This window comes from Bremia lactucae, linkage group LG15 (genome assembly GCF_004359215.1).
Source record: "Bremia lactucae strain SF5 linkage group LG15, whole genome shotgun sequence".
NCBI classification, from domain to species: Eukaryota; Oomycota; class Peronosporomycetes; order Peronosporales; family Peronosporaceae; genus Bremia; species Bremia lactucae.
Window position 1 is genome coordinate 2,150,510 of NC_090624.1, and position 20,780 is coordinate 2,171,289.

General features: G+C 44.5%; 2 protein-coding genes across 2 annotated transcripts; one reads left to right on the forward strand and one right to left on the reverse strand.

The window, feature by feature from the left end:
* Positions 1-2,619: 2,619 nt before the first annotated feature.
* Positions 2,620-3,468, forward strand: CCR75_001279 (uncharacterized protein; the record flags this gene model as incomplete). The annotated part of the gene is made up of 1 exon (XM_067959383.1): positions 2,620-3,468. The coding sequence occupies one exon, from the start codon at positions 2,620-2,622 to the stop codon at positions 3,466-3,468; it is 849 nt and encodes a 282-aa protein (XP_067819202.1).
* A 13,522-nt stretch (positions 3,469-16,990) lies between these two features.
* CCR75_001280 (uncharacterized protein) lies at positions 16,991-19,928 on the reverse strand (the record flags this gene model as incomplete). Its single annotated transcript, XM_067959384.1, has 2 exons — positions 19,914-19,928; positions 16,991-19,816 (listed from the first exon to the last, which is right to left on the reverse strand). The coding sequence occupies exons 1-2, from the start codon at positions 19,920-19,922 to the stop codon at positions 16,991-16,993; spliced, it is 2,835 nt and encodes a 944-aa protein (XP_067819299.1). The 5' UTR covers positions 19,923-19,928.
* Between the last annotated feature and the right edge of the window lie 852 nt (positions 19,929-20,780).

Below are 20,780 nucleotides of genomic sequence, written 5' to 3' on the forward strand. Positions count from 1 at the left end.
GTTCTGGTCTTCCATACCCGGATTATACACCGGCCTAGCATTATCTTGATTGAATTTTTCAACCATTCTTGCTATCCACGCGCTTTGACAGATCTTGAGTCGTTTCTCCTCCATCTTGTAGTCAACTTCGATGCCCAGAACAAATCGCACTTTACCCAGTCTCTTGAGCTGAAATTTAGTAGACAATTCATCAGCAACTTGCTTAATTGAGTCGTACGAAATGCCACCAATGAGCATGTCATCGACATATAACGTCACGTAAGTCCATGAAAAATTGTCAAATCGACGAACAAATACACACGGATCCGAAACGCACGCCACAAATCCCATGCTCTTGAAAACGCCTGAAATAGTCTTAAACCATGTTGCAGCAGCTTGTTTAAGTCCATACAGGCTTCGATTTAGCTTCAGCACTTGACTCGATTTCATTTTAACGCCCTCGGGTGTATTAAGAAACACCTCTTCTTCGAGAACACCATTGATAAATGCTGTATCGACATCATATTGGAATATAGCCATCACGACACGTATTCTCCGGTTGCGAACATGAATTCAATTCGTGTGTTTCGCGGTATGTTGCCAGTAATCAATTCCATAGGTCTGACGATAACCTAATGCCACAAGCCGAGCCTTATATCGCTCAACATCACCATTTTCATTTCGCTTGATGGCGAACACCCACTTAGTTCCAATTACCTTCTTGTTTAACAAATTGTCCACGGGACTCCACGTCTTTTTGCTATCTAGTGCCTTCAGTTCGGCTTCTATCGCTTCTTTCCACATCATACTTTGTGGAGACTTCACAGCATCTTGGTACGTTGATGGGGTTTCAAATGCCGCATTAGCTTGATCATATTCAATACGATATCGTTTTGAGGCACGTTCTACAGGTTCATCTCCTCGTGACGAAACAATAGCATCTGACATCCCGACCGGAACCAAAGCTTGTGAGTCTGTACTTGGAGGAGATATTGCGAGAGGGTTATTGTGTCCACTAACACGAGATGAATGTGTCTCTAGACTGTCATCGAGATTAGTCCATCCCTCCCTGGGCACAATGGCCTGAATATCATCCTCAATTAGCTGGCTCCATGTACACGTCATCGATATCGAAAGCAATATCATCTTCATGTCCATTCTCTAGACGTGTACCCAACGACGTTAATTCTTGAGGAGGCGAGACTATTTGATCACCGTTAGTCTGATCAACCTCCATAGGTTCAATTTCATCGTGATTCGAAGAAATTGGTGATTGAACCCTGATATCATCGTCTCCTTCGCCATTTATTTTTGCGTGCTGACGAGTTGATACTGGTGCGTCATCAACAACTTGTACATACTTCGTCCGTGGCTGTTCTTGAAATGTCACTGACCTTGTGACTTCAAGTTTTTCTGAATTATAATTCCAGACACGATAACCCTTCACTTCGTGTGAATAACCAAGAAACATGCACCGAAATGCCTTCTTGTCCAATTAAGCACGTTTTGCTTTGTCAATGTGTGCGTAACCTTGAGCACCAAAAACGCGCATGTGTGACATGTCTGGCTTCAAGCCAAAACACATCTCAATTGGAGTCTTCGTCGGGGATGAAGCGCACGTGACCCGGTTGGTCACATATACAGCTGTATTTATAGCTTCAGCCCACCACTTCTTTTCCACTTGCATGTGATTTAGCATCGACCTTGCACGTTCCGTCAGTGTCCTATTCATTCGTTCAGCCATTCCATTTTGCTGGGGCGTCGCCTGATGCTCCACCTTCAACAATACCGCTCTATGCTACGGATCATTTTTTAATAATTTTAGCTGCTCTAACCTACAGTGCAATATTTTGTTTGATAAAAGTGACAACGCAGAATATTTCAATAAATTCCGTAAGACCTCAATTTCTTAAGATCAATTTCTTAAGAGTGGGTGGTGCTAAAATGCAGTGGTCAGTTTCGCTCAGGTGTACAGAATATATCTTGACCGTTGCTACGTATTTGTTCCTACCAAGAAAATTGTTCGAGTGTACTTGATTAATTTTTATGAACAAGTAAAGACTTGGTTACTGAAGCCCCTTGCACAAGGATTGCCTGCGAACGCATACCCTTTTTGTAGCCTTGCATTGCTCATACGATCATCAAGTACATGAAAAAGATGGAAAAAGTGATTGCAAAATGTTGTTTTTGAGACTTGATTTGCTCAATTTCGAGTAGATTGCAAAGATTCTTAGAAAAACGCCTCGTACACACTTTGTGGTGCTTTTGCTTTTCGCTGATGCAGATCAGAGCAAGTGCATATCTTTCGGAGAAGGATTTTTCCCGGCTAGTCTGCCACACATAATACTACTCACAGACATGTCGCAATGATAACTTTAAGGCTGGCTTCCCGCAGATGCAGAAGAACATTGAAGTAGCAGTAATTGCTCGCTTCAAAGAGCGGTACCCTAACATTGCAAAACGGCAAATCCGCGACAATTCGATATGGTTAGTAAGTGATAAAAACGGCGATTGATTTGCCACAACCCATCTATCAGCGCAGTACCAGGTCCTACAAATTTCTGCTGTTTGGAAGCCTTTCCTCCTCACATCTGAATTTTCCGTCAGTCTCTCGGATCTCGCTTAACTCGTAACGCTAAAATGTTGGCGGTAATCCTCGGTGCGCTTCTTTTCGTGATATGCAAAGCTAGTGGCCAGCATCCTACGTCATCTCGGTATCGCTACATTCCTAAATATTTTAGTCAACGGGATCCTAGCCAGTCTCCCCCAGCGTCTTACCCTCCTCACATGGGGCTGCAGGATGGATACACGTGGCATGATGTGCATGCTGAAGTTGCCGCGGGACGACTTGAAGGCAGAAATGTGAAGCTTCTGGTATTTCTGCGTCATGGTGAAGGTATCCACAACGTCGCTACTAACAAGTATGGCATGTTCGCGTGGGACGGCTACTACTCTAAGCTGCCAGAGTATTTGGATTCGCCCTTGACAAAAACCGGGGTCATACAAGCAGGAAAAGCGTCGAAAATGCTCGACGGTGAGATTTCTATGGGCTTACATCTCGACAATGTGCTGGTGTCTCCGCTAGAGCGTACACTTCATACTTACTCCGTTGCGTACCAAAATCAACAAAACATCAAAAGCACAGTGGTAGAGTTAGCACGGGAGATACTGGGTGTGAGCACTTGCGACCAGCGTCGCAGCATCTCTGAAAAGCGACTCGAGTACCCTCACTTGGACTTCAGCAAAATTAAATCTGATGCGGACCCATGGTGGACCTCTGATCATCGTGAGACTGACGCTGAGATAAAAATTCGTGCAACAAAGTTCTTAAATTTTATCTTTTCGAACACGTCATCACAGAGTGTTGGTGTTGTCTCCCACAGCATATTTGCCGCTGCGCTTCTAGGTGTAGTTAATCATCCCGTGTACAAAATTGCAACAGCTGAGTTCCTACCTCTGCTTATTGAGGCCTTCCCACCAGCAAACTAAATGCTAGTTTTGCAATTGGCCGAATTCGTGCGATTTGTTGAACTCGTTATAAATGATTTCCTTTTTACAAGCTTCGTCCGGATTTGGATGACTGTGGGAAACGTGATGGCGCAGGTTGATGATTGATAACATAAAAGCTAGAAACGTTTGGGCTCTTTTTAATCAGTGAAAAAACATCGGAGCTTAAAATTATATTAGAATAATACGATAGTTAATAATATCGAACTATAAAATTTAAGAAACGTATTGTCCAGGTCGAAGATCAATCTATTGTTATATATGTGTAACGGGGCACTACGACTTGTACTGTTCCAGTACAAGTCCACTTCACACTGCTTCAGTTGTGAGTGGTGCCTTTCGTTAGGTGACGTACACTGTACGTGCAGAGGAAGACTTCCCTTAAGACAAGTTAACTTAAGAGGGTAAAATGAAAATTGTATTAATATTGTAACTGGGTGTATCGTTACATGAAATTAACACTGAAAGGTTGTTAGTTAATATATTATCTAAAAGGTAGATAATGTTTGGAGAATATAACTTTACATGGTAATATTCTAAAAGCTTATCCATTGGCAGATATAGACCATTATATCTACTTTCTCCGCTGTCCAGTCAGAGTTGGAAGCGCGCAAAGAGAGAGACAGATTAGACTTTATTACATGTTTTGTATTAGTTTAAAATTAAGTAGTATTAAATAGATAGAAACAAAAGAACTTAATTATATTAAATACTGTTTTTAATTAACCCTCTTTAAAGCAAGTGTTTTAAAAGAGAGTCTTCTTCTGCACGTACTACTGTACGAGAAGTGAGGCACCACTCGCAGGTGATCAGTCGAGATGTCACGTTCGACGACTGAGGCAGTGCGGAGTGGACTTGCACTGAAGCAGTACAAGTCAGTAGTGCCCCGTTACACCTGGTAGCACTTTGAAGTTCGTCCAAGGACCACAGTTTCATCATCTAACATGGACATGTTAGATGATAATGGAAATACGCATCACGTTTCGCGTGATAGCTACTCCTTTCTAAGTGACATAGAAAGGAGTGCGGTCGAACGAATGAGTTCGAGCGTAGGGAACGATGCCATCTTGGCCATGCTGTCCGATTTCGGACAGAGATGCCCTCCATTCAGCCATCGCCAGGCTCATACAACATGAACTTGACGATGCGAAGGAGAAGGTAGCCTTGCTTAATCAGCAAGGCTCTCAACAGGCAGAAGTTGAGGTTATAACAGGTACATACCCCTGTACCTGGGATGACGCACACGCGTCGTCCCGAAACCTTAAAGATTGACATCTCTAAGCATCGGGGAGTCGAAGAAGACTCCCTCTTAAGATGGTTTGTCTAGTTGGACGATGCCATAAGGGCTCGTCACATCGTCGACGAGCAAATGCAAGTCGTATTTGATCAGTCAAATTTAACAGGTCATGCCAAAACTTGGGCATTGGGTCTTAAGTTGCGCGACCCATATGTCTTTGGGTCGCTAGATGCTTTTAAAGCCCGGCTCAAACAGACGTTTGAACCGCCTAGGGCTGAGTTCAGAGCTCGATCAGAGCTTCTGAAACTCAAGCAAGGCAAGCGTGATGTTCACGCTTATGCCCGGCACATACGACTCTTAGCGAGTTGTATCACAAACTACACAGTTCATAAAAACACGTTGATTACGGTGTTCATGCAAGGTGTTACAGATTATCCGGTAAAGACCCACCTGTTCCGCTTGGAACTGGATACGCTTGAAGAAGCAATATCCGTCGCGGAACAGGAGAACTTTAGCTTGAGACAGGCTCAAGCTATTTCGTCATCGTATCGTCTTCCAAGACGACACGAATTAGGAGGTCCAGAACCCATGGACCTTTCCTATGTCGAAAGCGAGAAACCTCGCTTTTCGAATAATAAGCGATCGCAGAAATGCCATCGCTGCCAAAAATTGGGACATTACGCTCATGAGTGTAGTGCCCCACGTCCAGCACCAAAAGGTACTGAACGTAATTTTGGATCGTATGCCAAAAAGGGCAACGGTCGCGGATCCGACGTTGTTGCGAAATCGCAACAGCGAGGCGGACCGCCAAAAAATGGACGGGGTCAGTAGGGGCGCAACGCCCTACTGATCCAGCAACCTCAAGAGAATTTGCAAATCTCTTGACAAAAGTTGCTCCAGACACACAATCATTATGTGTCTCTGCACCTGGTGATGAGGTATCCCTCATCACCTTGAAGTTGAAAGTGACAAATGATTTGTCACTCAGAGCCCTAGTGGACTGCGGAGCGTCGAATAACTTTATTCGTCGCCAGTCACTAGAGGGTCGTAGGCTCAAATATGTTGAGCGCGACATCCCTCCAACGAGGATGACGGTGCGTCTAGCGACAGGCGCATCGATAACAGTAATGAAACGCGTAGTGAAATTTCACTACACGTTAAAAGATTTACAGTACGATGATGATTTCATCGTACTGGATTTGAATGACAAATTTGATGTCATCCTAGGTCTACCTTGGCTCAAGAAATATGAGCCAAGGACCAGCTGGTAGTATCGATTCGTAAAGATGCCTGCCACTTGTTCATCAGATGGCCATCTGATGAACGTCTTGGAACGTCCACAAGCATGTGGATGTACTACGAGCGAGTGCGATGGCCTCACTTTTAATACGGCTGTTAGTACGACTGCACAACATCACAGCGAAATTAATAATCACCCTGTGGAGTCAGCTGCTGGCGGCTGTGAGAATGCACAGCCAGCGCCGAAGGTCACTACTCGAATAAGTCGAGTGGATTGAGACATAAATATACGCCTGGCGGGCGACAATTCAAGGAATATACCGGTTGCCCAAAAGGGACAACACGATGATCCTAGGTCGAGTAGAGACTCGACCGTAGAGGACCCGACTGTGATAGCGCAATCACACTCGGAAGACGTTGAGCGAATAAGTCCCCACGTACTTGAGGAGAAATCTCTTCCCAAGTAGTTAATGCTAACGTGACTAGACTTCAGCATCCCGAGGGATTGATCCCATAGCAGCCTGTGGATAAATCCCAGAAAGAAACCGAGACTGTGAATGTCTTGGTTAATGACGGATCAAGAGTAGGCGCTTATACTCTTGATCTGTATGCGCCGCCGAAGTTAACTTCGGAGATTACTTAATTACCAGCCCTAGTACCCAAGCGGTTCTTGTGAGACCTGCATAGTGATAGAATGAAGCAGATTTGCGTACTTGTGACAGGACGAATACGTAACCGATATTCGGTCAGCAGTAATTTTGCAGAGAACGAACGGAGTCTCATCAACTCCTTGATGGACGAAAGTGTCCTCGATGTTGAAGACTCGAATTGAGAGATATGCTACTCAACACTGGGAGTCACTTAAGACAAATCCTTTTTACAAGGATTTGATTGAATTCAGATATGTATTCCCTGAAGCAGTTCCATACGAGTTGCCTAAGGATAAAGGCACTGGACATGAGATCGAGCTCAAACCAGGCTCGAAGTACTGTGTCCTGAAGCAGTGGCCACTGCCTCGTGAACAAGTACTCGTGATCGATAAATTTCTTGCCAAACGCTCAGCAGCGGGCCATGTAATGGAGTCAACCCCCACATAGCTCTCCGACCTTCTGTGTGCAAAAGGCCACAGGAGGGTGGCGGATAGTGCACGCATTTAATAAACTGAATGCTGTAACGGTACCAGCTCAAATCCCGATACCTAGAAAAGACGTAATCATAGATGGTACGTCTAAGAGGACCATCTTATTGTCGATAGATCTGACGAATGGATATTATCAGATCCTTATGTGTGGACGGGACATCCCGTCCACAGCAGTGAGCACTCCCAGTGGGATGCTCTGGGAATGGCTAGTAATGCCACAGGGGGTTAGTAACACCCCTGCAACAATTAATGTATGCGTAACGAATCTGTTGAGACCGGTGCGAGAGTTCGCACCGAGATATTTTGACGATGTATTCGTCCATAGCCGGGCCTTCGACGGAAAGACGGACGTGAAAGTTCATAAAACAAGTTCGTTCATACACTTATGCGAAAGATCAAGTTGTACGCAAATCTCAAGAAGTGCATATTCGCTGCAAGCGAAATCCTACTTCTTTGGTGAATCGTCGGTAAACACGGTGTGCACCCTAATCCCGAAAAGATCAAGGAAATTACCGACTTGCCAGTTCCAGTGGATGTCAAGGGACTTAGAAAGTAACTTGGATTAGCAGCGTACTTGCACAAGTACTCACGTAATTATGCCGAGATGACAGTTCATCTCGTCTCTTATAACAAGACGAGAAATAATTATGGAACGCTGATTAACAGCGTTCCTTTCAAGGCATCAAGTTTTGCTTGATGCAATCGCCCATCTTGGCGACTGCAGATCAAGACAGACCACTCCATGTGGTCTGTGACGCCAGCGATTTCGCAAATCGGCTGTATGTTAATGCAATACGATACAGACGGCGCGAAGCGCGTCATCTTTTACCAATTGCATCAGCTGCAACCAGCTAAACGCAATTACCCAGTGCACGACAAGGAACTCCTTGCCATAAAATATGCACTGGCTAAATTTAAAGTCTACCTCCTCATAGATAGACCGCTCATCGTTTATACGGACCGTGCGTCATTACGCACGGCCGTAAACAGCCCACACCTCTCGCATAGAATGGCGAGCTGGCTATCCTTTTCGCGGCGTATAATTTCTCCGTGGAATATAAACCAGGACGACTTAATGTCGTCGCTGATGCTTTATCACGCCGACCCGATTTCGAGTCGGCAGTGCACTCCAACAGTGAAAATAACCCCACTGTTGCAACACTCACTACGAGTGTTCCGTCATCAACCTTGTTTGATGACATAAAACGAGCCTACATAGAAGATAGAGACCTTCTGCGTTTAATGGATTTTCTGATGAATCCATCCGATAAATCTTTTAAAGATTTACCGGCTTTATATCGATCGTCATCACGACACGCAACGGCTTATTGTATTACACAGCCGTTGCCGGCGACACTCCACGTATCGTCATCTTAACTCACAATGATTTGAGCTTGGCAGTCCGTATCTATGGATTTCGGCTTCGGATTTCCCGAAGACGATCACAAAAACAATGAAAATATTGCTTTTGTAGACACATTCAGCAAGATGGTACATCTTGTTGCAGTACCAGAGTCGATCACGGCTCCGGGCTGTGAACATTCTGCCGGAAATGGTAGAGTTTGGAGAGGTGCACGGGATGAAGGGTTAGGCTTCACTCGTTGACATACATCGCAAGCTCGAATGTACTTGGGCACGAACTGATACTGGCAAGGCCAGTAAAAGTCGTGACTTACTGAGATAAGTTTTCTAACGTCCACGATGCCCACTTGTTGGTGCATCGTGACAGTCATACATGATGCGCAAGCCCGTGTCTTTATCGACATGGTATTCAAACTCCACGATTTATCCCGTGAAGTAGTCTCGGATAGAGATCCACAGTTCTCGGCGGAGTTTTGGCTATCCGTGTTTCGATCTCTCGGAACACAACTGACTTTATCAACTTCTGATCATCCGGAGACAGATGGTCAGACGGAACGCATAAATCGCGTCCTTGAAGAGATACGTCGTATCCAAATTGGAGCTAATTTTTACCGGAAGTAGAATTCGCCATCAGAATTCGGTGCATGCGTCTACAACGTATACGCTGTTCTTCGTGAATGGCTTACGCCATCACGCTCTTCATGATGAGCTGTCGTCAGCTCATCGCGGTTTCGAAGATCTTCGGACCTGACATGAGAATCTGGTTCGTTGCCACAAGCATCTCTTACGGATTCGTGAAAAGGGTGGTCAGATCCGTCCTCCGAAGAAACCGCGTACTGATGGTACGAGCGGAGCCGACCAACGTAAAACGTAGGATGCGAACACATCCTACGTGGCAATTCTATTGTGTATGCATTGCCTCTGCGATGCAGTACATGGAAAGGCCCAATAAACTTACATTGGTGACTACATGCATCAGTAAGTTTACCGTAGAGAGTAGTACTAGGTCACTAATTTTAAATAAAAGATTATTTGCTCTTCCATGTTTGTCTGGATTCCGTTTCTGACGGTCAACTGCGTTAGCAATGGAATCCTGTACGAAACGGACTACTGATTCTCGAGCCGGCAGAAAATTCTCTGCTGACACATTTGTTTTGTCTTTCCCAGTGCGCTCTGTGGGCACTGCCATGAGATCCTTCTCTTTTCGATGTCGATTGCTTCAACATCGACATCACTCGCGTCGTTGCTAACTTCGACGCGTGATGAGCATGAGCCAGAAATGATTTTGCTCATGCGGTTCACCTCCCCTTAAACTAGAGGATCCCTCTAATTGGGTAGGTATGCGTGGTATTTCCGTTTTTACTCTAACATTGAGTACACACTTTTCGAACGGTCTTCCAACCGTTCGATATAGGGAGCTTGCACCGTCCGTTCCAACGAGTAACGCTTACCGCGCTCGTGTTCAAGACCCGCCTCCAATACATGGATGTAGCGGTCAAGTTTGTCGATCTTCCACTCTAGATCCGACATACAGTTCGGATCTAATTTTTCCTCCTCCACCACAATAATTGGTGGATTTCCACGGTGGTCAACGTTTCCTTGTGGAACGTATTTTATAACACTGTGATGTGAAGGGGCAGCGAACGAGTTATCTGGTTCGCTGGCGCGGTTATCCACCTTCGCATGACAGCTGGGATCCTCGTTCCCAGCTGGTAGTCGACGTTGAGGGCCTCGTCCGTCAGCATGACGAGACCCATCCTATGGACCTGCTGGTCCATCGGAAAACACGCGCCCCTGGAGCTTGAAAATCGATTGCAAAACGTAAATCGCCTCGCGCATCTCGATAGAGATGCGAGCCCTAAAAAATGATAATCAGATTTATGTTATTACTTCCCCAGGGCAAAGAGAGGGAGTAAACATTCCCTTTCACTCGTTTCGTGTTGTCGACACAGCACAGACAGGGTTTTCTCCGCATGAGGCACGGAAGTCCTGCCTCACGAGACAACCGATGCAGTTTATACCTTGCACCGCTTGCTTTTCGTTTCTCAAAGTTAACGCGACTCGCGTTATGTCTTTGAAGCCAGACTTCGCGTCCAATGTCTTTGATATTGCGAATGAACGCGGTCCAGGCTTGCATCAACGAGGTCTTATCTCGTTTGTTGTTGTCATTAAACCATCGAGCTTTAAAAAAGCATCGAGATAAAAATCACAAGCGCGAACGTTTTTCGCGCCTGGATCAAGGCCATGTAGCTTTGTCGCATAAATAAGGGATATTTATTGTGAGGAGTAGTCTCTCTAGACAAGCTTTTGACTAGCCGTTCAAGCAAAAACCATGGCTTTTTCTCAGGGGCAAGACGAAACATTTTATTGTCTACGCTCCCCTGAGTGGTACCCACTACCACAAGAACTTTTATTACGATGGCTTACGCCATCGTCATCACCACGCACAGAAATATGTGCGGGTGACGGCACGGAAGAGGGTGCTGGCGTGCGAATCATCCTCATCGTCGGACCAAACATGCTATAGCGAACGCTATTAGCACGTACATCTGATTGAGCCCCCTCATTCAAAGGCTGATAGTCAGCCGCCTGACGATGATCAGGCGACTGTTCTGTTCACCCCGAGTCGGCCATTTCGTTCGATTCGAATTCGTAGTCGACCTCCAAAAGGGTTCGCATTTACGTTTTGACCCACCACGTGCAACCTTTAGAGTTGCGGGAGAAGAAGATACTACGGCAGACGGAATGTCTACGGCAAGAGACAATAATACGCCGCCCGCGGCTGCATGAATCGCAGCCGAAGGCGCCGAACTATTCGCATACCGCATGGACTTCTTAACCATGCGATAGAATAAAAATGATGGTTCTGACAAATCAACATCGGGTTCAATTGAGTAGTCTTATAATGACCACCCTACCCAATGACAGTCAGAGTGATTGTCGTTTAAGGGAGGGGTGATGTAAAGGGGTGTATGTTTCATGAAATTAACACTTAAAGGTTGTTAATTAATATATTATCTTAAACGTTGATGATATTTAAAGAATATTACTTTCGTAGTAATACTCGAAAAGCGTATCCATTGGTAGATATAGGCCATTATATATTTACTTTCTCCGCGGTCCAGTCAGCGCTGGACGCGCGCAAAGAGACAGATAAGACTTTATTACATGTTTTGTATTAGTTTATAATTAAGTTAGTAAAATAGATAGAAATAGAAGAACTTAATTATATTAACTACAGTTTACTTTTCACCCTCTTTAAAGCAAGTGTTTTAAAGAGAGTCTTTCTCTGCACGTACTAGTGTACGTGAAGTGACGTGAGGCACCATTCGCACTGAGGCAGTGCGAAGTAGACCTGTACTAAAGCAGTACAAGTCGGCAGTGCCCCGTTACATGTCGAGTAACGATTGGCGGGGGTGATTAGACTTAAATCAATCAATTAAAAGAGCTAACGTCTTATTGCATCAATAATACCAAATTTAGTAATATTGGAATTAGTTAATTAAAAATTAAAAAAATTATAATTTTGATCTTCTTTGTTTATTTCCTCTTATTAAAAATAATAATTGTTATTCCTCTCATAGAAAATAATAGTTAACCTTCTTATTAAAATAATAATTGGTAGTCCTATTATAGGAAATAGTACTTAGGTAACGGTACACCCGTTACATCACCCCCGATGTAGTGTGACAGGAAAGATTATTAAGTCTTTCCTGTAATTTGCAGTATTGGTTTCATCAGAATACCGACTTTATTTGCATTATGATTTTAATCAAAATACCGATTTTATTTGCATTATTAATATTGACCAAAATCAAGATGGCGACTGACAAGTCTGTGCGCGAGGGCCGCTAAGCTGGCAGCTACATGGATAAGTGCAGCTGTCAGTATTCAGTAGACGCTAATGCGTCTACTGTGGGGGATACGTCACATCCTTCTCCCATTGGAGGTGACTGGGGTATGTTGTCAGTTGATGACATTGCAGGTGACTTGGCCCCCACCATTGCAGAGTTCAATTTATTGAATATATGCACAGCCCGCCATATCTGCTGTTGCTTAGCGCACACAGAAGGTCGGAGAGCTACATGGGGAAGGTGGCTTCCTCACATGGCCCGCTACTAAGTTATCGTTAAAGAATTTGCCGATCGCCAATACTTGTTCACGAGGCAATGGTCATCGCTTCATGACACAGTATTTCGAACCTAGTATCAGGTCGATTTCGTGTCGAGTGGCTTCATCCTTAGATAACTCGCACGGTACTGATTCAGGATAGACATCTTTGAATTCCATAAAATCTGTACAGAAAGGGTTTGTCTTTAATGTCTCCCAGGATTGGGAGGCCAAACTTTCAATCCGAGTCTTCTCATCGAGGACACTTTTGTCCATCGATGACTGCTGAAAACCCGTTCGTTCTCAGGGAATACTTTTGCCGACCGAATATCGGCCACGTAGTTGTCATCTGTGACAAGTACGCAGATCTGCTTGACTTGCACTACGCAGATCACGCATGAACTGTTTCGGTTCGAGCGTTGTCAATTGAGTTATCTCCGAAGTTGACTTCAGAGGCGCTATTAGATCAAGTGTATAAGCGCCTACGCTTGATCTATTGTTCACTGTGACATTAAATGTCTCAGTTTCGTCTTTGGAACTTATTTCCAAAGTACCTTTGGACATTTGACCACAGGTTTCTGGGGACTTATTCCCAAAGATTCTTGGGGACTTATTCCCTCCAGCTTTATTTCGGGAGTATTCTCACCAACTGCCTTGAGCTGTGATTGCGCTACCACAGAGAGATCCTCTATATTTGACTCTCCAGTCGGTCTAGGACTTTTGCTCCGTCTCTTATAAACAGGCGTTTCAAACTTTCTTGGATGTTGCGTTCCTAGCAAGCATCATTGTTTCGTGCCTCTCAACTTATTCGAGTGGTCGAACTTCGACGCTGCCTGTGCTTGTGCACAGCCGTCGGTAACGATGTCCACGTCACAATGGTGGACCTTCGACGCTTCCTGTGCTTGTGTTCAGCCGTCGGGATGTGCTTGTGTTCAGCCGTTGGGATCTAACTCCACAGTGTGTAGGGTATTCACACTGAGGTCTTGTGCAGTCATGCTAACGACAAAACCACAAGTGAGGCCATCGCACTCACTCGTAGGACATCCACACGCTTGTGGACGCTCCAAGACGTTCATCAGTTGGCCATCTGATAAATAAGAGAAAGGCATCGTCACGGCTTGATACTGCTGATTTATACATGGCTCGTGCTTTCTGAGCCATATTAATCCAAGGATGACATCAAATTTGTCATCCAAATCTAGTACAATGAATTCAGCATCATACTGTTTACCCTTTACCGTGTATTGGATACCAACTACACGTTTGTTTACTAATACAGATGCATCTGTTGCAAAGCGCCCTGCTATCCTCGTTTGAGGGATATCGCGCTCAGTAAATTTGAGTCTGCGATCTTCTAGCGATTGCCGTCGAATAAAATTGTTCGACGCTCCACAATCGACTAGAGACTTATTGGCAATGGTGGCAATTTTTTTGACACATTTATTTTCAGGGCGATGAGGCCAAAATTATCCCCTGGGGCAGTTAGTTATACATCGTTTGTGACTGAGGAGCCTCTTTCGTCAAAAGACCTGCAAATTCTTTTGACGTTGCTGGATCAGTAGGGCGCTCCGCACCTACTAACCCCGACCATTTTTAGCCGATACGCCTCGCCGTTTCGATTTCGCAATAACGTTGGATCCGCGTCCTCTGCTATTCCTAGCGAGAGATCGGACTTTTCGCTTCGTGTTTTAGGAACTGGCCGTGAGGCACTACACTCATAGGCGGATGGGCCCAATTTTTGAATACGATTACACTTCTGTAATCGCTGGCCCACGCACGTTCCATCCAATATGGACATGTTGGATGATGAAGAAAAGAGCTTCCAAGCCCCTCAAGAAGGTTATCACGAAACGCGTGAGAGGTTTCCAGATTTATGTGACCTCGAATGGAGAGCGATCGAACGAATGAGTTTGGTCGTAGGCGGTTCAGCCGCTGGCGGTATGCTGTTCACTCTGGGCAGAGTTGAACAGCGTGCGGCCGCAGACGAGTTCATTTAACACGAACTCAACGGGAATCAAAAGAAAGTAACCTTACTTCACCAGCTAGACTCTTAACACGCGGATGTGTTGAGAGAACAGGGTGATCAACAGGTGGAACTGTTTAGACAGCAGCATGTAGATGCTGCCAGTGGCCGACGCTTCCGCGTCGACCGAAAGCTTAAGGGAGAAATTTCTAAGTTTAAGGCAACGAAGGCGACTCCCTTTTGAGATGATTTGTCGAGTTAGGCGACGCCATAGAAGCTCGACGTATCAGTGATTTTGGGACGAAAGTGAAATTTGGCATGTCCAACAAAGCCGGACGTGCCATATCTTGGGCCTTGGGGCTCAAGCTTCACGACCCATTAGTCTTCGGGTCGTGTGAGGTCTTTTAGACCCAGCTCACAAATATGTTAGAGCGCCGCCACGTGCCGAATTCAGGGCTCGAGCCGAGCTCCTGGATTTGAAGCAGGGCAAGCGTGACATTCACGCTTATGCCCAACATACCTGGTCAGTTGTATCGTTAGCCATCCAATTGATGAACAAACACAATTATTAAAGGTCTTGGAGACGGCATGCTAAGACCCACCTGCCCCAGCTCGAATTAGAGTCACTTCACCAAGCGATCTGAAATGGAAGACTTCAGTAGTCTTAAACAGGCTTTGTTCACTCTGGTGCTTATCGTTCATCAAGAGGACAAGAAAACGACGGTCCAGAACCCATAGATATCTCATTTGTATAGAGCGAGAACCCTCGCTCTTCAATTTACCATTGAACGGACTACAAAGTACTGCCAGGTACTACCAGGTGTAACGGGGCGCCTTTTCACTAGTACTAATCAGTACTAGTTAACCTTACACTGATTACAGTGATGGTAGGGTGCCTCGAAATTTCACGTACACAAGAGTACACAGAAAGGTTTCTAAGTAGCTAAGGGTCTTTAGCTACCAAAGGCAATTGAAAGAATTAGAATTAAGGAAAAGTAAAGCTGTTTAATATATAAAGTTTCCTACGTAACGACCTTTTATCTACTACTGAAAGTACTACATTAGTATCGAACTAAGTATGGCGCCTCCTTGCGCACCGCAAATCGTGTCTAGTAACGATTGGCGGGGGTGATTTAGAGATAAATCAACTAACTAATAGAGCTAATGTCTTAAAGCATCAATAATACCAAATCTGGTATTATTAGAACTATTTAATTCAAAATAATAAAGATAATAATCTTGTGCTTCTTTATTTATTTCACAAAGGAAAAAAATATTTATTCCTCTTAAAGGAAAAAAACACTTATGTAACGGGACTCCCCGTTACACGAACCCTTCTCACATTTATTCCGAATACTTTAACGGAACCGGTATAGCTGATTGTCTTCCTCTGTATTTATGAGAGTACTGTAATGGAAGCAACATCTTGGTAAATATGCACTTCTGCAAAAATTGGTAGAAGTTTGAGTAAATAAATCGTTAGGTTAATCTTCTAAGACTACTTAACACTTCCGCAAAGGGGCGCGCCTGCAACCCTTGTCGCTTATTTATTATTTACAGCTCAACGTCTCCCGGTTGTAGCGGAGCTACCTCACTCCTAAAGTCAGACGAAGACTTCAGACTCAGAGAGTCACTTAGTTCTATTGAACTAATGGGTTTAACAACTCAGGGAGTCGTATAAGCTATTAAAGCTTAAGGAATCCTAGTTCAAGGAATTCAGGGGTTCGTATAATCAAGTGGCAACAAGTGCTTAAGAGGATATACCTTAGAAAGGCTTCTATCTCTTACAGATCAATGCGCAAGCCTTAGAAAGGCACTTAACGCTTTAAGATCAAAAGGGAACTGCACTTTATTTAATTATTTAAATCTAAAAACCTTTATATAGCTAATTTTAAACAGATTTTGGCTATATCTGGCGGCGGCCACATTTGTTACCCATAATAAATGGGATTTAAGTAAGTAACTATTTCAAAATTAGATAAAAGGGTACTTTACCCATAAAGTAAATGTACCACAACAACGTTTCTCCAGCCGATGTGTGCGCCATTACAAAAACGCTTCAAACTTTCGAAGTGCATTACAGATCTAATGCTTTTAAAAAAAAGCAAACTTAATGTTTGTATACACAAAACACTATCAACATTTTTTTTCATTGCGTCGCTATCCATTGCCCGTGGCTGGAATTAAAATTAAGAGATTGAGATAAAGCCGTGAACTTTTTCGATCTAGAAGTCGATACAATTGTAACTTCTTCGCTAATCCACTCCACTCAATGGTGCTTTCAACCGCAATTGCCAATGTCACTTTAAAGCGCAGCTTGCGTCTTCAATTCTGAAAAAGAGGCTACCAAAGTCAAATATATCGACAGCTTTTAACACTTCTTGTCAACCTTTAAGCCACGGAATCTTCAATTCAGCGACGTGTTCCGTATGCTTTCATCCTCAACCTTTGCTTACTTGAGTTCGAACTCAAGCTGCTGTGAGGTTAAAGACACCGGCACGGATTCCTCTACTTTCTTGAAAAACGAATCGATCTGAGGCTTCGAGGACAAAAGCGAAGCGACGGCCGTTGAATTTATCACGTTCGGCAGCGAAGCTGAAAGCTTTGCTGTTGTCTTTACTGCCTTGGATTTCTGTGCCATCCTTTTAGACTTTTTCGACACGGCCAACTGCCCTGGCACTGTCTCTGGCATTTTGACTGCTTGCTTTATATTTTCTGGAGTCGTTTGTTTTGCTTTCACAGTCTTGAATTTCTCCTCCTCCTTCGTTTTTCGCTGCTGCTCTTGCTGCACTGCCACTTGTCGTTCACACTCTTCTTCATACTCGCGCGCTTTCCGCATCAGCGTCGACTCAAACACTGGATCGCATAACACTTCGCTCATCATACCAAGAAAAGGATGTTCCAAATTCTCGCTGTTTTCATCAAAAGTACTCCAGAAAGGTCCAACAATTTGAGGCTCCAGCTTCGCAGGCTTGACACTTTTCACCTTCACGCGCTTCTTCAGTAACTGCGACGGCAATTTATGCTTTGATGGCGACAACGATCCATCAACACGGTCCATCGCGTCCTCTTCAGACTCGACGCCATCCATGTAATCCACTTCGTCTTCATACGCCAACCATTGATCTCCATAGTCCAAATGATCCTCGTCCGACTCTTCGCCATCAATTTCATCATCGGATAAACTCTCCCCCGGCTCGTCCTCTTCCCACTCGTCATCACTATCGACGGAATAATCGAGCTTGCTTGATTGCGCAAAAGGACGACGACCGCCACGAAAGACGGAGGTTTGTGTGCTATACGTCCCGTAATACGCAGGCCGATTGTTCTCATGAAATTGAAGGAGCTTCATCACACCTCGTGTATGATCCCGTTGTCGTCGAGCACTCCATCCGTGCGACACGCTATCAGCATCGTGTTTCTTCTTTAAAGACGACAGGATGGACACAACACTGTCCTCTTTTAAGCCACACGACCGAGGAGATCCGTCACCTAGAAACTCAATTGCAGCGTCCATGCGATGAATCACGGAACTCATGCATTCGTTCACGTCAGCTTTGTATTCCGTCACGTAGTTGCCAGCCGTTTCGACACCAGTGTCCCTAGTTTCCACGCTACAGGATGGTGTCGCTTCAAAAAAGGCCAAAAAACGTTTTTGTCGCTTGGACGACCGTGTCTTTTGATTCTCTTTTTCAGCTTGCTCTCGATTTCGCTTTTCTTTCTCCTTCATGTCTTTTGCCTCTTGACGCTCCCGTTCTTGCTCCTTTCTCTCAATGGCGGCATGGCGTTTTTCCTGCTCTTTTAACTCGCGATCTTTACATTTCTGCACCTCGGCATCGACCATCAAGCCAAATTTGCCCACTTTTGCTTCTTCAGCGCTCACTTTGGCTTCGTCCACTGGCGTTTGTGACAATAGCTGAACTACACGTGCCAGGGATTTCAATTGTTGCCCCAACCGTTTGCGGTTCTTGCGCATCCGCTTGATGAATTTCAAAGCTTCATTGGAAAAGTATTTATCGAGGTTACCAACCTCCCACACCCACAAAGCTTCCTCGGTCGTGTCTTCAAACACATTGGCTTTGACAGGACGGACACCGTAAGGCGTGCGTTGAGCCAGCATTTTGACTGCCATTTCCAGTGCCAGAGCCATTGCCGTCTCGACCTTTTCCACATTAACCGTGCTTAACGTCGCTATTAAGTCCGTGTCACCTGCTTTCATTGAGCATTTGAAAGAGGCAACAAGTTGGCTAGTTACGACCGATAAGCTCGCTGTTTGGCCCTGAATGCCTTTCACAATCAAGCAATTGACTTCGTGAGAAAAGTCGACGGCAGTTGGCAACGCAACCAAATCGGTCATGTTACTCGTCTCATGTGCGTGAAATGGTTTCCACGAAGCAGCAAATGCCTTCATTGCGTCTTGAACGTTTACACTTGTTTCTAGATTTTGATCCAATACAACGCCGTAGATATCTTGCATCATCTTATCGCTCTCTTGCGATGAACACAAGAGTTGCATATACTGTCTCGTCAAGTCCTTCGTCTTGAGCTTGTAGGTATCCACACGAGCCTGAATCGCTTCATTTAAAAGTTCTTTTACAATCGACTTGCTGTCGATACTAGCGTTTTCAGAACCCTTTAAGTGCCGCGTTTTCGTGGCTTTGGTTCGAAGTGTTTTCAATGGCTTTGTCGTCACCAAAGCCTCCGCTGTTCCCACTTTCACGTGCTTGTCTTGCCTCTTCTTTTGACGTGGTTTTGTAACCTTCTTTGCCATACAAGCGTCCTCTCCACCACTACGTTCCTCTATCCGACCCACCGCCTTCGGAATCGCGGATTCCTCTGCAAGAGCATCGTCGTCGATTAAAGCTCCAGCCGGTACGATAACAGTACAAATTCCAAGTTCTTCGCGCGCTCGCTTCGCTTCTGGTGTCTGAAAAGCCTCGTCACTGTCGTTGTCTTCGTCACTATTTGCTGCAGCATGTGGCGACCTGAACCGATCGGGGCCTTTCTTCCGTCTTGTCTTTGCTTGGATCATTGGCGTAGACTTGACAATACTATTGGTGGTTCGAGCTGGTTGAATTCTGGCCTTCGTAGCTGGTATAAGTGCCTTCTGTGGGTCATTTGTAATTATTGTAGTCGTCACGTCGTCTTCAATCGATCGCGGTCGTTTTGCTTTAACGCTCTTGGAATCAGATTCTTCCATGATTTCGTCGGATTTCGTACTAGACTTGGATGGCGAGAAGAAGCGGAAGATAGTTGCTTGTTTTGATTCTTTCTTTGGCTACCGAGAGTGACAAAAGACATGGCAACACGTCGAGATAGCGAGTGTCAAGCCTTGCTTAAGAAGTTATTAAAAAGAATACGACGTGGAAACGTACCTCGACCATGCTTTTTGAGTCAAATAAAGGGCTAGATGCGCGCAGAGACGACCGCGATGATCGATCTCGCTCGAAAGCTTTTGCTTCAGACAGTGACGGTCATTTAATCGAGGGTTTTATTTGGCACTTGGAAATTTCTAGTAGTCACTTTTTTATTTAGTTTTACAGTCGAAGGAGAAATATATGTGATTTTTGGAACGTGGCTGGTCTACCAGTGTGAAATGCCATGAATCACAAATGGACGATGCCATATTAGGTCGAAATGAGAAGGTGAAACACGGCTATAAGCTGTAACAGGGCACCTTTTCACTAGTACTAATAAGTACTAGTTGACCTCACGCTGTCTATAGTGTAGGTTAGGTGCTAAGAAACTCACGTACACAGGTACCGAGGAAAGTTTCGAAGTAGCTAAGGATCTTTAGCTACCATAACGTCATTGAAAGGTTAAAAATTAGGGAGAATTAAACGTGTATTAATATATTAATTTCCTACGTAACGATCTTCTATTCACTAGTGTGCTTTATTATATTAATATCTAAATAAGTATGGCACCTCCTCGCGCACCGCGCAATCGTGTCTTAAAACGATTGGAGGGGCTGATTACTTCGATTACTTAAATTAACCAATCAATAGAGCTAATGTCTTATTGCATCAATAATACCAATTTGGATTATTGGTACTATTTAAGTCAAAATTAATAAAGATCTTTAAAGATTTCCTCTTATAGAATTTCATTATTGTTATTCGTAATATAAAGTATAATACTTATGTAACAAGACACCCCGTTAAATCACCCCCTTCAACCAACAGTCACTATAGTGACTGAGGTAGGGTGACAGGAAAGATTATTATGTCTTTCCCTGTAAT